Source organism: Hipposideros armiger, unplaced genomic scaffold, assembly GCF_001890085.2.
Source record: "Hipposideros armiger isolate ML-2016 unplaced genomic scaffold, ASM189008v1 scaffold_677, whole genome shotgun sequence".
NCBI classification, from domain to species: domain Eukaryota; kingdom Metazoa; phylum Chordata; class Mammalia; order Chiroptera; family Hipposideridae; genus Hipposideros; species Hipposideros armiger.
The window spans coordinates 272,831-291,179 of NW_017732027.1; the positions used below are offsets into that span (position 1 = coordinate 272,831).

At 47.5% G+C, this 18,349-nt stretch overlaps 1 protein-coding gene across 2 annotated transcripts in view; it reads right to left on the minus strand.

Annotated features, from left to right (window-relative positions):
• Nucleotides 1–18,349, minus strand: part of AFAP1 (actin filament associated protein 1) — a 129,538-nt gene that overhangs the window by 36,525 nt on the left and 74,664 nt on the right. For both annotated transcript variants that reach the window (XM_019626453.1, XM_019626454.1), the window contains 4 exons: nt 15,979–16,158; nt 9,680–9,775; nt 6,966–7,047; nt 3,150–3,299 (listed from right to left, as the gene is read on the minus strand). In XM_019626453.1, the coding sequence (XP_019481998.1) occupies nt 3,150–3,299; nt 6,966–7,047; nt 9,680–9,775; nt 15,979–16,158 (508 nt within the window). The remainder of the gene's footprint in view (nt 1–3,149; nt 3,300–6,965; nt 7,048–9,679; nt 9,776–15,978; nt 16,159–18,349) is intronic.

Genomic DNA, 18,349 nt, shown 5'->3' on the forward strand with positions numbered 1-18,349 from the left:
TGAATATGACTGGGACACTTAGTGCTTTTTAAAAAGCACATCAGGTGAACAAATGGTTAACAGGGGCAACCATTTACCGAGCAGAAATTATAAAGCAGGCACTGAACTTACTAGTGTCTCATGTATTTTATCTTCAATGCCTATGAAAACAAAATAGTCTACGTATTGCGCCCATTACACAGATGAAAAACCTGAGGCTCGGGGAAGCTATGCAGCTCGCTTAAGGTAACTATTCAGGCAGCAGGTGTTTGCCGAGCTGCTGCTGTATCTGCAGGCTCTGTGGAAAGCTGCTGGGAACATCACTGGTGAGCAAAGTAATCTGCATCTTCAGCCAGTGATACAGGAGAAAAAGCTGGAAAACTAAGTTTGAGACAAGGTTGTTTGAGGCCTGAAATGAGCAGCAAAGAGCCTTTTTGTCTTTGAAAGCATAGAATATGATCAGTCTAAGGTTTCAAACTTCGTCTGGTGGCCGGGAGGGACACAGAGCAGGAGCCGGCCAGTCAGAAGGCTTGTGTGCTAGTGCAAGCAATACACAGCGCTGGGGACAGGGAGGAGGGGAAGAGTGACGTGCATGTCCTGATAACAATAGCTGAATCTATCAAGTGACAGTAGTTCCGGGACTTGGAAGCGCCGGAGAAAGGCAAATGAAAGACTGTGCTCTGCTGAGAGGTCTGTGCTCGCCTCAGATGCCTCATCCAAGGTGCTGTATGCAGAGCTGACCTGGCTGATGCTAAAGGCATCACTCCACAGCCCCAGAACAGGAACGAGGGGCTGGCTGGGCTGCTGGCAGCCCTGCGGCAGTCGCTCCCCGTCCCTCACCTGCAGGAGCACCTGCACAACACCATCTCCCACCGCACCCCCAGCATGTTCACTGTGTGCTCAGAGGCCCAGGCTGCACCCCACAAAAGAGCTGGGATGAGCAAAGCTCCCGGGGCTCCCGGCGCCCTTCCGCCCACCCGCTCGGCACAGCTGCAGGGGCTCCACCGGCAGGGTGGGTGTCGTGGGCCACAGTCCAGCTACCTTCTCTGCCCGAAACCCTGCAGCTGTACTCAGGCCACAGGAAATGGTCCTTTCCCCTGTATTTCTCTAGACCCCTCCCATCCCCCTACCCTAGCAAGGAACAAGATGACAATTTTAAAATCTGTGGACAGAGGATGTTCTCTTCACAGAGACAAAAGATGTCCACTCGGCGTATGACAGAACCCACAGAGCATAATGACAGGCCGAAGACACGCCACCCAGCTCTGAGGTAGCAGCTGGTCATCGACAAAGTCACAAAGTCAAGCTGTTTAGGGGGACTGAGCAGAGGACACGTTTGGGGGACACTAAGGGAGATGGAGGAGGCGTGGGCCCCGGGGACTCAGCCGAGTTGGGCCCGCAGGCCCGGCTCTGCCCGCAGCGGGCCTGGGGCTCGGGGAAAGTGCCACCAGCTTTCAATGCTCCCATTCGGAAAAACGAGGGTCTGCACACAGCCTCTGAGTCGCCGTCCATATGAATGTTTTTCATGAAAGGATTTCTATTTCCTCCACTGACCCAGAGCAGTTTAAACAACAAAAGCTAAAATGTCACTTTGGGGTGGATGATTCCCTTTCCATTTGTCACCCTGACTCCTGCCTACCGTCCAGGGCGATGGCAAGAGGGGACAAGCCCACGTGACCAGCACTTTGTGCCGCTCGAGACGAGGCCAGGAGCAAGGAGCACCGGCTGTCACCAGGCGTGTGGGCCCCTCGTGCCCCCCATGCTCTCCCCTCACACCCTGTCCCGTTGGGCTTAACGGCAGCAAGGTGGACTTGGGCGGGGCCGGACGGCCGTGGGAAGAACGTCAGTCAGCCGCTTCTGTGACCCAGCGGCCACTGGTTAGGAGAAGTTCAGGGACCTCTGAGCGCATGAGGCTTGCAGGCCCTTGGTCTCCTCTGGTATCATCGTGTCTCATGACTCAACCCACAGCCGCCACGTCAACAGGACCTAGGATGACCCTTGACCGTGTCCACTGAAGGTCTGTGTTGTGCGGCCTCCTGGAACCACAGCTGTGGACGTCAGGAGAGAGCTGAGAGGCCCCCTGGCCTCCCCTCAGCCCTCTGACCCCCCTCCCCCCACCTCAGTTCCCACGCCCCGGGCGTCCTTTCAGCTGAAGCTCACACCTGGGACCTGGTATCTGTTCAACAAATTCATCCTCGTGTGCACGGCCCATCTTAGGCAGCATCTAAATGGCACATCTTTTGGTATCCCTCCAATAAAATCCAATACTTCGGGCAGAATGGATGCTCAATACGGGAGTCAGAGAGGTAAACAGAGCGACTCTACAAACAAAGAAACTACGAGATTTACACTGACGGAAAGCTGGCCACGTGGGTGTAATATGCGAGGAAAACTAGAGCCCGGTCGTCACGTTTAAAAAGAGCAAGTATCCATCATTCAGCTTCTAACTTCTCCTTAAAGTGCTGCCTGGCTCTTCTAAACCGGTGCTCAGGAAACATCACTGCTGCAAAACCTCACTCGTCCAGACAGTGTCCCAGTCAGACGGCCCCTTGTGCCCCCTCATACTGAGATCAGTTAGTTATGTGTTTATCTCCGTGATTACTCGCTTCAGGCCTCTTTTGTTCCGAGATCGGAAGTGCTGGGAGGGCAGGGACTGTCTCGGTCACTACCGCACACCGTGTGCTCACACGGCCCTGACAAACAGAGCTGCCCAGAAACTACGAGGAAAGAATGGTCAGTTAGGATGGGCTGGAAGCTGGAACTGGAGAAATGGAGCATTACAGCAAAGTGTAGCTTTATTACTTTAGCCCCAGGAAAGAGCTGATCTCGAGTCCATAAATGTCTGGCTGCACGTTATACCCCGTCTGGCATGGGACGGCGGCCTGTGCATACATTCCAGCTCAAAAGCGCTGCAAAGGAATTTGAGAGAGCTTCATGGGATCAAAGAGAGACTTTGTTTTTCATCTTGAAGGAACCTCAGGGATCATCTCAAACCCCTGCAAAGTCTTTTATTAAAAGCAGTAGAAATGTAAAACATTTCCCCCAATTCAAATGACCACAGGCCTGATGGAAGAGCCCGAAGGAAGGAGGCTGAGCTGGATGTGACACAGGGCGGTTCCCGGGGAGAGCGAGGCTGCGCACGGCGCATGCGGGGTGAATCTGCATCTTACCGCAGGTCGGGACGTCCTCCTCAGCTGAGGAGGTCTGCTCGTCCGTCGACGGCTTCTTCTTCCCCAGACCGATGATCTTGGTGATTTTCTTCCCAGTGACTTTCGATACGGTGCCCTTGCCCTCGGATTTGGAACTTTTTTTCCTCTTAACTGTCAAGAATAACAATGACAACAAAAATCATGTTTTAATTATAGACTTTAATTGGAGAAACATCAAAATAAACCATAAGACATAGCCAATTTTCTTTCACCCAAGTTTACTTACTGAGCACCTGCTATGTGCCAGCTATTGGGGTCACTGGTTAGCATCATTGGAATATTTATCCAATAAGCCTACCGACAGAGCCATTACACACAATTAAACTTCAATGTGTGCAGTGCTAGATGGGGACAGTCGGAGCTTCCATGTGGATTGGTACCAAGACCCGACGCCCTTTACTGACAACAGTGGCAGTATCAGTAGGGTGTTTATTAACCCACTGAAACTCACACTGCATTGGTTTAATAAATACTGGGGATTGTCACCTTGTGAGAAGAAACAAGCTTTATAGTCATTGCCTGTGGCTTTGGCCACATGGGGTCTGGATTGTTTCTATGTTCAATGGAGTGTCAACATTTAGGAGCAGTTGTGTGAGTCCAGGATTTTCTCTGTGTGGCCAGGGAACTGTACTGAAACCCCTCGGCTGCAAACTGGTCAAGAATGAGAAGCAGGATAAAAGCTAAGAGAGAAGGTCAGGATGTGTGTAAATGATTAACTTCCTTAGGAACAATTTATTGAGTGTCTACTATATACAAAGCACCATGCCAGGCAAAAGAATGTTTGAACCAAGGTCACCTTTACAAAGCACAGAAGGCTGCTCTTGTTTTTTAAAAAGGAGGATTTTAGATATAGATATATTCACTTACATGTACACCCAGAGACATTCATCCTGTAGAACCTAATTTTATACAGAGATGCGGGGGGGCTGGGAACAGTAAACAAGGAAAGAGACCAACCAAACCAACGTCTGCACCTCAACACTGAGGCAGCAACCCGGAGATTGTAGGTTAGCCTACTTCAGGGAAGAACTTAAAGATAGCTTTCTGGCTTTGATTACACACCCCGTGCCCTGTGGATGACAGATAATACCTTCCACTGAGTAGCTTCCGATGGAGAGGACTAAAATTATACTCAGACACAACGGGGTTAGAAGATCATGCAGACAAAAGCAGAGACCATGAACTTTCGGAGTGAACCTTGTAATATCATAATCATCCAGATGATTTGGGTTCCAAGAGTCTTAACGGCCTGGGTCGCTCTTTGGTTTAAGGTGACTTTTCCAGAGCTGGGAGATGCCTGTTCCACACTCGTGACAGAGTGAAGGTTAGCAGGGTGGGCAGTCAGTCACCCAGGAAGCCGAGGTTCGAGCACAGCAGCTACTGAGCTTTGCACGGAGAAGCCTTCCCTGCTACCCAAAACCCCACCCCTCCTCTCAGCCCACACACCGTGAAGGAAATTATGTGCAGAACAGATAAAGCACTTGTATGCAGAATACTCGTATATAAAGAACTCTCAGACATCAATAAGACAAACAACCCAAGAAAAATATGGGCAAAAGATGTAAATAAGCATTTCACCATAGATAATACCAGGATGGCAAATAAGCCTATTAAAATACGGTCAACATTGTTAGTCATTAGGCAAACACAAGTTAAAGCCACAATTACATAACACTACACACCTATCCAAATGGCCAGCATGAAAAGAATGACACAAAACAAAATGACAACACCAAGGCTGGTGAGGATGCACATGACCGAGGAATCCCACTCTAGGTATTCTGCCAAGAGAAATGAAAGCGTGTTCATGCAAAAACCTGACCATGAATGGCCGCAACAGCTTAACTCACAATCACTCTAAGCTGTCCACAGCCCAGTGAGCTGGTGAAGGATGAGCTCACTGGTGCATCCACACGCTACCATACTGCTCGGACGTAAAGGAGCAGACTGCTGAGCATGCGACAACTGTGAGGAGTCTCAAATGCATTAGGCTCCGCCAACGAAGCCAGGCCCAGAAGGCTACACCATCAGTCCACTCACAGGCCACTCTGGTAAAGGACAGAGGACAGCTCAGTGGTGGGCAGGGGCAGGGGGAGAGGCAAAGAGGGAGTTGACACAAAGGGAAAAAGGGAACGTTTGGGGGTAAAAGAAATGTTCCACGTCTTGATTGTGGCGAGAGTTACATGCCAATAAGAGTTCGTCAAACTCAAAGAACTGCATGCCCAAAAGGGAGCATATGTAACGTATGCTCCCATAAAGCGACTTCAAAAACAGAATTTGGCATTTACACACCCATGTTCATAGCAGTGTTATTCCCAGTAGCCAAAAGGTGGACACAGCCCAAGTGTCCATCAATAGATGAGTGACGATAGAATGTGGTCCATCCATGCAATGGAATATTATTCAGCCTTAAAAGGACATTCTGACACCTGCTACAACATGGATGAAGCTAGAGGACATTAGGCTCAGCGAAATAAGCCAGTGACACAAGGGCAAATACTGTGATTCCACTTAATGAGGTCCTCAGAGGAGTTGGATTCATAGAAACAGAAAGAATGGTGGTGCCTGGGGCTGTGGAGTGGGGAGTTAGTGTTTCATGGGGACAGAGTTTCAGTTTGGGAAGATGACAAAGTTCTGGAGATGGTGGTGGTGATGGCTGCATGACATCATAAATACACTTAATGCCACTGAACTGGTCACGAAAAATGGTTAAGATGGTAAATTTTGGGTTATGTGTATTTTTACAATTAAAAAAAAAATTTAATGAAGGTAAAATATATTTTCAGAGAATCTTTTTTCCCCCCCAAAGGTTTTATTGGGCAATTGGGGGAGGGGAACAGCGTTGGGGAATCAGGGGAGGGGAACAGACAAGTTGTTTTCGTTTTGTTCTTCAGCCTAGTTGTGGAGGATGTTGCTTCGCTAGCCCATGTTGGTATTATCATTGTGCTCTTCCCAGCTGAGGCAGATCGGTCGCGGACACTGGATGGCCGCTCACAGTGGCTCTTGGGAGCTCACACTGGCTGCCAGCCGCTCACTCTGGCTGCAAGTCACTCATGGTAGCTTATGGCAGCCCACTGCAGCAGGGGCTGCAGTCTACGCCATCGCCGGCGACTCATGGCAGTTCAGCTCCAGGTCGAACTGTTGTTCACCGTTCACCATCTTAGCTGTAGAGGGTACAGCGTCACTGGCCCTAATGTGGGATCCGAACTGGGGCCCTGCTGTTCAGAGCTGACGTTCCAAGCCAACTCTTAACCAACGCGCCACTCGGCAGGCCCCAGGAAATCTTTTTTAAAAAGACTTCAGAAATCTGCGAGTCTGGGCTCCTCATTTTAAAGATGTGGAAACAGGCTCATCAAAGGGAAAATTTGCTCAAGGTTAAGCAAAGGCAGCAATGCGACAGGCACGCAAGTTCTTGTCTCATCATCTAAAGCTCTTTCGCTGAAAGTCAGCTCTCCCAGCAAGATGCCAGCGGGTCCCCACTGTAAATTCATCTCTGTGATAAGTCAAGTCAGGAAATAACCTGCTGTGAATAAATTCAAAATATATGCAGGGCACCTATAAAAACAGTAGGGAAAATCTAGGCCCACATTCTGTAGGTTGGCAAATGAAGGGGTTTTCTTTGGATTTCTATCAGTGTAATACAGGACAATGACATCTGCATGACTGAATTACCAAGGAGATTTTTCACATAATCAGAATTTACAGAACTGGCCGTGGTGTTTCAGATTTTGGTTTTTTGTTTTCAGTTTATGCATTTTTGGCACAAGCAGAACTCACCCTGTTCTTTCCCGTTACATGCAGTGATTCCATTTTCTATGGCACCCTCCCCATCTGAGCTCGGTCTCTCTGAGGACAGTTTCTGGAAGGATAAGAAGGATTGAGTTATCTCACTGTGGTCACACTGGCCAAGTGATGCATCATGAATCAATCAAAAGTTATCTCAAAGCTGAAAGAAAATGTGGGCCAAACGCACAACAATCCAGGAGAGCTAGGGCTCAACTATAACACAGACTTGCTGGCTGGCTTGTTATCAAAAGCTTGAAAAACATCAAAAGAACAAAGAAAAAACTCAGAGGTTATACAAACACCCACTACAGTACCATGCCTATTCCTTCAAATCACTCTTTCTTACAAATAATTTTGAAAAAAATATTAGGATCACAAAAAATGATTCCCCCTTACCAAGCCGTGTTACGCTTCCAGAAAGAAATACCATAAATGGGTTATTTCATTTCCTCCTGTCATTTACCAATAATTGGGTGAGTGTCAAGTATCTGCTTGTAACAAAAATACTTAGCATGTGCACACAGACGAGTTACTGTTAAACCCACCAATGGGCCCTAGAGTGCTTGCAATTACTTTAGTCCTTGAATCTGGATTTCAAGAGCATAAGTAGGACTCTAAGTTGGTGTCTAAGGAGACATTGTTCAGAGCTGGAATCCTTTCATTCACTCCCACCAGAGAACCGGTGGGGTCACAGCGGAGGACATGGGCTCCAAAATGCGCCTCCTCAGACCCTCTGCGTTACATCCCAGTGCCACAGAGACTGGCCAGCGGGGAGAGAAACAAAGTACTGGGCAATCCCAGGGCACCGGGAGCACACAGGCTCCACTCAGTGTGAGGTCCGGGCAATGCTGGCAGGGATGGCAGACAGGTGTTTGCAATCCCGCAGCGGGGCTGGGAGGCGTCGCATGAAAGCATTAGTGGCATTCACTGGGAACCCAGTGTGTGCCAAGTTCCAGTGACAGAGCGACCGAGAGCCAGTGCTGCCCCAGTTCTCAGGCAGGGAAGTGCTCCTGGGAACCAGGTCAACAGGTCTGGCCAGGCACAGCACAACCTTAGAAACCAAGATAAGTGAGGGACAGCTGCCAGTCCCATGTGAGTGGGGGAAAAGGGGAGCTCTGATGCACTGCTGGTGGGAACTGAAAGCGGACCAACCTTTCTGGAAAGCAATTTGCTTAGCAACATGAATCAGAATCTTTACAAAAAAATTCTGTCATTTGGTCTAGTAATCCAGCTTCTAGGGGTCTATTCTCAGGTAACAGAGGAGCAACCAAGACTTACCCAAAAGATGCCAGGTTATTTTAAATGACCAAGAAAAAAGCCTAATTCGGCCAGAGTGGGGTGGGGTAATATAAATGATAGTAGAGCCATACAAATTTGATATTACTCAGCTGATGAAAATACAAAAACACATTACTTGTTATAAGTTTTCAAAAACCTAGAAAACTGGTAATAATATAAAGGTAGGTGGGAATAAAGCAGCATAAAAATTTTTATACCATCAGATTATCCAAGAAACATGAAAAAAACGGGTGTTGAGCGGAGCTGTCTCCTCTATATGGTGGGCTCATGGGTGACTTTATTCCTCCTACTGGTGTTTCCCTGAACTTTTTAAATTTTCCACAGCAAGCAAGGATTAGTTTTGTAATCAGGAAAAAAAGAAACATGACTGCAACATCAGGGTGAGGGTTGTGAGGTTAATTTCATGTGTCAACTTGGAGGGTGTGTTTGGATGAGACTAACATTTAAATCAGTGAACTCTGAGTAAAGCAGACTGCCCTCCCTAATGTGGTGGGCCACGCCCAATCAGCTGAAGGCCTGACTAGAACAAAAAGATCAGCCTCCCCAAGCACGGGCGAACTCTCCAGCAAACGGCCTTCCACCTTCATCTGCTGGCCCACACTGCAGATTTTGGACTTGCCAGCCTCCATCATCACATGCGCCAATTCCTTATTATAAACCTTATACATAAATAAATTCCTTACATAAATCACACACACACACACACACACACACACACATATACACACACATGCACACCACACCCTGTTGGTTCCGTTTCTCTGCAGAAACCTGACTGAAACAAGAAGAGACAAAAGGGATCTGTGCACTGTCGATGGCTAAACAGGGAGGACTCAGAAGTTCCTGGGACACAGGCTACCTACAGAACACTACATGGCAGGAAGCCAGGAAGCGCTACAGAAACGAAAACTTTGTAAGCACAGACAAATAAAGCGCAATCAGAGGGAGCTGGGTGTGTATCACGGCAGGGGGCTCACCCCTGCCCCCACTGCTGCCTTCTCACTGTGCCTTTCTACAAGTAAAATGAGTAGAGGAACAGGGGCTATCTCCTGGTCTGCTGGGAATAAGGCTTCGGGAAGGTACAAGTTTCAAAACTGCACAGCCCGGAAAGCAGATTTCACTCTGCCATGTAAGAGCGGGGCGACCGTGAGCAAGGCCCTGACACCTCTAAGTCCAGTTCCTCAACTGTAGCTGAAAATAATGAAAAGAGCCACGCAGCCTGGAAAGTGACTAACTCCAGCTTCCTAAAAAGTGAGCCCGTGAAAGGCATAGGAAGCAGGATGGCATTCTTTTTTCTTTCTTTTTCATCTAGAAGTGCTAGAATTCTAAGAAAATGTTATCAAAACTTTGAGGGAGGCCTACATCCTCTGTAAGGCTGCTGTTCCCAGAAAGAATGCGCCCCTTACCTTCTCCAGCTCTGCCTTGTGCACCGGGGAGCTTGACGGGGGCGGACATTCGGAATCCACGGGCCCACTGCAGCCGCTGTAGACTTCTTTGATCACCTGGAATAAGGGTCGACATTTTTGAGTATGTCCACAGGCAGAGATGCTGACAGAGGGGCCGCAGCTGGGGATGGAGAGAGGCACGTGGTGCGGCAGGAAAGCCCGTGGGGTCCAAAGCCCCTGGCTTAACTTCCAGGATGCCAGGCACTCTGTTCACTCACTCGCTCATCCACTCCCTGAATGTCTACCCACTGCTGGTGCTGACATGCATTCTGGGACAAGAGGGAAAACATATGTGACGGGCCTGCTCTCACAGGGCTTCCACCCCAGTGAGACTGAGACACGGTAAACAATGTGAATCACAGGGGTACGATGGTAATGTAAGACAGCAGGAAGTGCTACAAAGAATGAAGGTAGTCTTTAACAAAATGGCGTGGTTGATTTAGACTGAGAGATCGAGAGGCCTTACTGGGGTGACACGTAAGCTGCGCGCTGAATGGCCAGAAAGATCCGGCATGTCAAGAGCTGTGGAAAGGGTTCTAGGCCTGTGCTGGACATGGAATGTGTAGGGACAACGCAGAGTGCCATGTGGCAGGGGACGGAGTGGCAGGGCCAGCAGGAGCGAGGTCACGGGGTGCCTCCAGGCCCGGTGAGGAGACTGGATTTTATAAAGCTGCATGAGGAAGGCTGGGAGCACCTTCCTGGGGAGCCACACAGCACAGAGGTCAGGAGCATGGGCTCGGGGCTTTCATCCTGGCTCTCACCTGGGCCTAATCAATGAGCTGCTCTGTGCTTCAGTTTTCTCATCTGAAAAGTGCAGATGCAATAGTCCCACCTTTTAAAAATGAAATGCCTAAATCATAACGATGAACATTCAGTTATTACAAGGCTGTAGACAGCACTCTCACTGCTGTGAGAGAGAAGGACCAGGTGCCAGGAAACGAGCTGGAGCTGCGGATGAAGACGGTGGCATGTGGGCGGCAGTGATCGCAGTGCGGAAGGAGTGAATGTGTCCTGGAGGGAGACCCGACAGGCCCCGCTGATAGACCGGGTGTGGGGCGTGAGGGAAAGGGCCAAGTCCAAGGGAGGGCCTGGACTCCATTCCTGGAGGCCGGGTGATGCCATCCACTCAGGTGGAGGAGACGGAGAGAGAGCTTGGGTGGAAGAGAAGTGAGGTGGGTACGTCCAGAGGCCAATTTCTAGTCAGAGCCAGAGAAAACGCAAAAGGCTGATGCTCACGCTGGATGGGATGAGTCACCAGCAGGGCGGGTAAGAGGAAACAAGACAGAGATCCAGGAGAAAGAGCGAAGGCCAGTCAGCACGTGACCTGGGGAGGCCTGAGCCGGGCGGGCTGGACAGGGAGTGGGGCGCAAACCAGAAGAGCACCTCCAAGGAGCAGGGGGGCTCTCTGTTGGGAGTGGTAGAGAGCACGCCTGGAGGGGGCACCTGGGCAGGAGATGAGCAAAGCAAAAGGAATTTTTCAGGGGCGGGAGGGGGGCTGGGATCTAGTGGAGGGGGGACGGACAGAGACGGACGGACGCAGAGGGCTAGGGCACTGGGTGGTGGGAGTCCCAGGACGCTCCGCTCTGACCGCTTCTGTTTCTCAGCGATTGGTGAGGCAAGCGTTGGGTTGTTGGAAAAGTCCTGACGTATTTTTTGTGTTTTTCGTTGCAAAAATGCGTCATGACTTTTCCGACAACCCGATACATCCATTACTAGCTGAAAGTCATGACCACTCTCAGCCTCAGTCCCTTCACTAGCAAAGGAAGGAACGTCAAGATGACCTGTCTTGCTATTTAGCTGTGTGGTTGGATTAGGAGAAAATGAGGCCTGTGTGCACAGAGCCCAGACCAGCATCGGCAGGTGGAGGTTCACGACAGTGGCTTGCTGTCACACCAACACCGTCACCCTGCGAGCACCCCATGATTTGGAGCGAGAGCCTACACGTATAGATGTGAGGGTCTGAGGCATGCAGGCAGCGATCCTTGGCACTACTGGCATTCACAGCCACCCCTATGGTCACCCACCATCCCGTCCATCGTTACTGGGCTCCTACATTGAGCTGGGCACGGTTCTGATCACTGGGGATAAGACTGACAAGGTCCCCAGGTCAGTGGAACTTACATTCTTATCATGGAAAGGTTAGCAAGCTAATCTTTCAAAATGTCTTCTATTCTTTTTGGAATGAAGCTGCAGTTTGAGTTCAACCCAATGCCTACTGGGCAGAAAAGAAATGTCCCAGTCCCAGATATCTGTGGAGTAATTTTGCAATATGATCTCAACAGACACATCCACACTCATGTGGCTCACACTGGTGTTGGGGTTAGAGCCAGGGGCTGACAGACCAGTAATTCCAGTCATTTTGCTGCTCAGCTGTTATGAAAAAAATGAAGCGATGTCCACATTTGAGACTAGAACAGGGAAAAAGAAAGAAAAAAACCTAGAGCACTGGCTGTAATGTTTTTGTCCGTGTTGATTCTGGGGTGTGAAAGCATAAACAAAGGTGACATCAACCCAGGGGTCGTGCCTTCTGAATGTGTCAAAGGGGGAAATGCTCACTTCTCTCTCAGCTTCCATTTCCTGCTGATCTCAGTGTCGTAGGGTCTTTATTCCCTCACCTCCCCCAATGCGTTTATCAAATCTTTAGCTGACAAGGCAAATTTTTATTTGATCTCAAGACAAGACTTTGTCTTGTCTCTAGGGAAAGAGTATAATGCAATGGGAAATCCCAGGCTTTTGTGTCTGAAACTGGGGTGTAAGCCCCAATTCTACCACTTCCTCCATACATGAGGCTCAGCAATCTAGACTTTGAGCCTTCCTTCCCTCTTCCAGAAAATGCACAAAAAACACCTGCGGTGGGGTACGGGGAGTATCACTGGGAAGATGAAATGATCAAGTGTCCAGCCTAGTACTTCTCCCAGAACAGCCAGTAAGTAAACTGTGTCCTTTTCCTGTGATTATAGTATTCAATAAATGAAAAACGTGTTTCAATTATACAAACCTAAGACTGAGCCCCACAAAGCATAACCTACGGAAACCTGTCTATAAAGCTTTTACTCAAGAACCAGCTGTCTTCTTTTTTCTCCTTTTTCTTTCTTTCTTTAAAAGCCCTTTGACAGTACTGCTCCAATGACTGCTACAGCCTCCTGGGTGTGGTTATGTGCTTGCTGACTTCGGAGGTCGGCTGCTTTCTCTCTAGCAAAACAGGACCCCCTAGGTCTCCCGTGACCAGGAAGCCTGCTCTGATCTCCCACCCGGGGCACGTGGTACAGCTACCCCTCTACACAGGCCATGGACAGCCATGCCTTCCTGTCAGACACTGGTCACGGGCATTGTACATTTACAGGTCTCTACCTTCTATTAAGCTGTGCTCATTTTCATAAAAGGAACTACACCGTCTTACGTTGGTACTCCCATGCCTAGCACATAATGGCAACTCAAAATAAGTTTGATTAAAGAAAAAAAAAAGGAGTAAATGAAGAAATAAACTGGACTTGAAATTGTCTATGGAAAACAATGAATGAAAAACAGAAGGGAAAAAACCAGGCTGTCAAATAAAATAAGCAAATCCTCATGATAAAGTTTCCCTAGTCCTCTGCAGATTTCTGAAATTCTCAGGGGAAAAAAATGTTTTTTAAAAGAGGAAGCATGTAGGTAAAATCCACGCCTGTAGCACCAACATACCCCACCCTGGCTCACTTCCTCACACTCTCTCCTGGTCACTGCAATGTCCTCTTGGCTCTCCCTGTTCCCTATCAGGTCCTGTTTTGCCAGCAAACAAAGGTGCAGGGAGCTGAGTGATCACTGAAGTTGCCAGGTGAAATTACCTACCACTGAAGCTAACTCACACCATCACCTTTTCAGAGAAGCCTTTCCTAATAAGCCCAACCTGTGTGTCTTAATGCTTCAATAAATTACACAGGTTTGCTTTCTATGAATTTCCCCTGCTAGAACTTACATTTCTAGCGGAGAGCACAGTGTCCCCACCGTGCTTAGGAAAGAGATGGTCACTCAGAGACCAGGAGACCCTGACACCCCCGGGGCCAGGCTAGGGCATGGCACCCCGACACCATGACGTGATGTCTTCCCCCAGACTAGACAATAGTTATGTCCCAGGTACAGAGAAAGGCACTGTGCAGACACCAGTGAGCATAAACCAGTCTCTACAGCCATGGTTTTTATCAACCAGCCAGTTGGAGTATTTCAGGTTATTTTCATGAAACTGTCCTTCTATTCTGATCTCTACTTACGGCCACACTGCCCCTGCAGAGTTAATTAAGAAGTAATAAATAAAGGATTTATCACCCAAATTCTTTGAACAGCTGCAAATGAGGTTTTTGTGTCAACATATTTCATTTTAAAGAGCCATGTTCTATGAGAAGTTCAGTATGTATTTAAGAGAACTGGATCCAAATTCAGAATCACAGATTCTTCAAAAAACAAATTATTATATGTTCTGTGGTATTTCTGTTTGCTTTTAACTCGAGCTCTCATCTCCAGAAACACAATCTCTGCACATTTTTTAAGGAAACCTGACCACTCCATTTCTGGGAATACTGGCTCTTGTCTTCTGACTGACCCCTACAAAATGGCTCATGTTTTTGGCATCTGTAACACACACACACACACACACACACACACACACACACACACACACACACACACATACACACACACTCAGTTAATTTTGGCAAGAGCTGCTAGTAATGGAAGTTGCTGGCCAAAATGAGAGAAACAAATTTGGCATGATTCTTGAAGAAGTGTATGCCATGCCATGTTTCTCATACCTGACAAAGGTGTGTGTCTTACTTAAAAGATACCTGTGACATTACAGCAGTGTTTCAAAATATGGAAAGTCTCAATAATAAGTTTACGACAATATGGGATAATAGCAGTTTATGTCAATTTTTAAAGAGGTTCACAGACTAAATTTAAGAACTAATACTAATGTAAAACTATTAGAAGAAAACATAGGTGCAAATCTTGAGGACCTTGGATGAAACAACAGTTTCTTAGATATGACACAAAAAGCAATAGAAAGGAACGAAATACTGAGACATTTTACAATATGGATGAACCTCGAAAACATTATGCTCAGTGAAAGAAGCCAGTCACAGAAGGACACATATCGTATGAGTGTATTTATATGAAATGTTGAGAATAGGCCAACCTACAGGGACAAAAAGCAAACGAGTGGTTGCCTGGGGCTAGGACTGGGGGGTAGGGGGGGCGGGGGGTTGCGGGGGGGCAATGACTGTTGGCATAGTGAGTACACAGTTTCTGTCTGGGGTGATGAGAATGTTCTGGAATTAGATGGTGCTGATGGTTACACAACTGAATATACTAAAAATCACTGAACCACACCTTAGAAGGGTCAACTGTATGGTATGCGAATTGCACCTCAATGAAGCTGTTATACAAAAACTGTTGAAATAATTATTTTCCAAATATAATGACCTGCATGACCATCAGATAACCTGACACACAAGACAGCAAAATGAAATGAACAAGAACAAGAACAACAGGTAACAGAATCGGGTCCGCCACACTCTACCAAAGCCACTGTCAAAGCAAGCATGCCTGTTACGTGCTTGTTATGGAGATAAAAAGCCAAACAACATCCCTAAAAGAATCAACTGAAAATTCTAGAATGAAAACTGCCATAACCAAAATTAAGAACCTACTGAACAGGAATGAATTTAACAGCAGATCAGGCACAGCTAAACAGAGAAATAGTGAGCTGGAAATTAACGAGAAAAAATTAACCAGACTAAAGTTTAAAAAATAGAGAGAGTAAATACCAAGAGAAGAGAAGTAGTAGAATATAGTGAAAAAGTCTAACATATATTTAAATGTAGTCAGGGGAAGGGGAGGAAATGGGGCAAAGTTGTATTTTAAGAGAGATGGCTGAAGTTTTCCAAAACTTGGAAAGATGACAATCCACAGATTTCAGAAGCCTATGGAATCCCAAGCAGAATAAATAAAAAAGAATCTACACCCGGTCACAATAATGTGAAACTAGAAAATCAAAGTAAGAGAGAAGGTTCTAGAAGCAGCCTGTGACTGGGAGGCAGATTGCCTTTTGGAGACAAGGGTTAAAGTGATTAGCCTCAAAGTAATCAGAACATCCCTCTACCAAAGACCAGACTATTCAGGTCAATCCATGTTTGCATATGATTGAAAAAAACACAAATTAAAATGAAAACAGATTCCAAAAGAGGTCTGGCAATGGAAAGAGCTCAGAAACAAAACCGACAACTCACCTTCAGCCACTGCTCGGCCTGCTCCTTACTCTGGACTGCCAGGACGAGGGGGTCTGTGCCCGGCTGTGTGATTTTCAACTCGTGTTTCTTCTTTTTGCTGTCTTTCGGGATATACGTGATGCTGCAGCCTTGGAGCAGCAGTTCCATCTGAGGCTGCTGGTCCTTGGAACTTTTATAGCACTGCGTTCAACATGACAAATCACAGTTAGGTCATAAGGAAGTTAAGCAGAAACACTGACAGAAGTCCAGCATAATGGAAGTGGGAGCATCGGCAAGGCATCTGGGGATGCTCCGTGACTGGAAACGGACCTGCAGACTCACTGTACCACGTGCACGTCCCCTCTGTGTACGTGAAAATACACCTACCCATGAATTCAGCAAAGTGTACCGACCACCAGTGACATAACCCAGCAGGAACCAGAAAGTCCCTATGATGATGGAGCATATGTTCAATAAGTTACATGAATATAATTTACTAGGTTTGCCGAAACAACACAGCCCTGATGTGGGCAGACAATAATGCGGATGCTTTCTTGTACGACCTATGTCACTTGGTATCTGCCTGTCTCATCTCTATCCTCTTTCTGAAAGTCACATGAATGATTTAATTCACAGTATAACTACCAACATATAATATGCAAAAATGTCTGCAAAGGTTTGCTTTCTAATTGACCAGAGGCTCCTAAGCTCATGTTCCTCCACTTACACAACTGCACTAAAGCTTTTGATGCTGTGGTTAAAACAGAGATCTAGTTCTCTAGATCTTTCTTGCTTAACTAGATCAGTAAAACCTAGATCAAATCTTTGTCCAGAGGACCCCCCACACACACACACACACACACACACTGGTTGTTTAATTGCATTACTGGGGACCAGAAGCATACCTCTTCATAAAAATGCACGGTCTAGGGGTTCAGGTGTCGGGTCCTGGCTCTGTTACTAATTTAATCTTGGTCCCGGGGAGTTTTGTAAGTTTTCTGAGCCTGTTTCCTCATTTGTAAAGTGAGTTATTGTTATCTTCTTGAATTACATTCAATTATTAGTAACAATAACACGTGCTACCAAGTATTGGGTGTCAACATTACAGGAGGCATTTCATACGTCTATCTCATTTAGTTATCCCAGATGTGTGTCTGCAGATTGCGACAGCTTGGGCAAGTAAGCTGAGTAACCGGCCACTTTGGTTAAGTACCACGCCCCACACCAGGCACCCTGAACGGGGTAGACCCCGGACTCCAGCCCAAAACCATATGCGGCCTGCACGCCTGACGCTAAGCCATCTGTTGATGAAGGAATGAAGGAATGGACACCTATTTTCACAAGTGATTATTACAGCTCCAAAACCATGCCTCTGGAATAACACATGGATAGGAATATATATGTTTTTTTAAAAATTTCATCAAATGGTTTCCATGTCTAAAAAGGAAGGGGGGGAAAAAAAGTACACCAAAACCAACTAACCTCAGATTGCTATGAATGTTTTATCATTTACCAGATTTTTCACATTCTGAGTAAGTAAAAAGAAAGAAAAACAGTACGGTGGAAGGAATCAGAAATTTTATAGCTTGTCTTTTCCCTAAGTCGAACACCCCAGGATGGGTGTGTCATCAGCACCTGACCGACTGCAAGCTGCAGGTCCTGCAGCTCTGAAACAGCAGCACGCAGCACGTTTACTGGGTGCGCCCTGAGAGCAACACCTGTAGGAGGCAGGAAGGTGCAGGACGCAGGGCTGCGCAGGGGAAGACGCTAAGCGGCAACGAGTTCATTAAAAGGCCTTGGCATGAGGCTCTGGAGCCGGAACGCACCATCAGGGTTGTCCCATGAGGTTGGCCTTCGCCTCCGGGCATCACATCGGATGCACACCCCCTGGGATGGGAGCGTGAGCTTGGACAAGCTGTCTGCCAGGAGCCCTCCCTACAAGCGAGGGACAAGGTCCTTCAGTCCTGAAGGGATGTGATGTGGGCACATCACAGCGTCCACCACAGAGCTGCCTGGGCATAGAAAGGAGCCGGTTCTGGAAGGATGTACACAAGCTGGTAATGGTGGCGCCTGTGGGGAGACAGACTGGGGACATTCGGGGGGGAGCCCAGCATTTTGTTTTCCACCTATGGCTTCTGTACTGTTTAAACTGGGAAAGCGTTTGCTGCTATTGTCATGGCTGCTTTTTTTTTTTTTCCAATGTCAACAGGGGTCATCTGGGCAGTTGGATCATAAGCCATTTTTGAACCAAAGGAAAAAAAAACACAAAAAACTTCATAATAAAAATAACTTTGGGGCCAGCCGAGTGGCGCGATGGTTAAGAACTGGCTTGGGATGCCAGAGGGCCCCGGTTCGGACCCCACATATGAGGGCCAGTGACACTGCCCTCCAC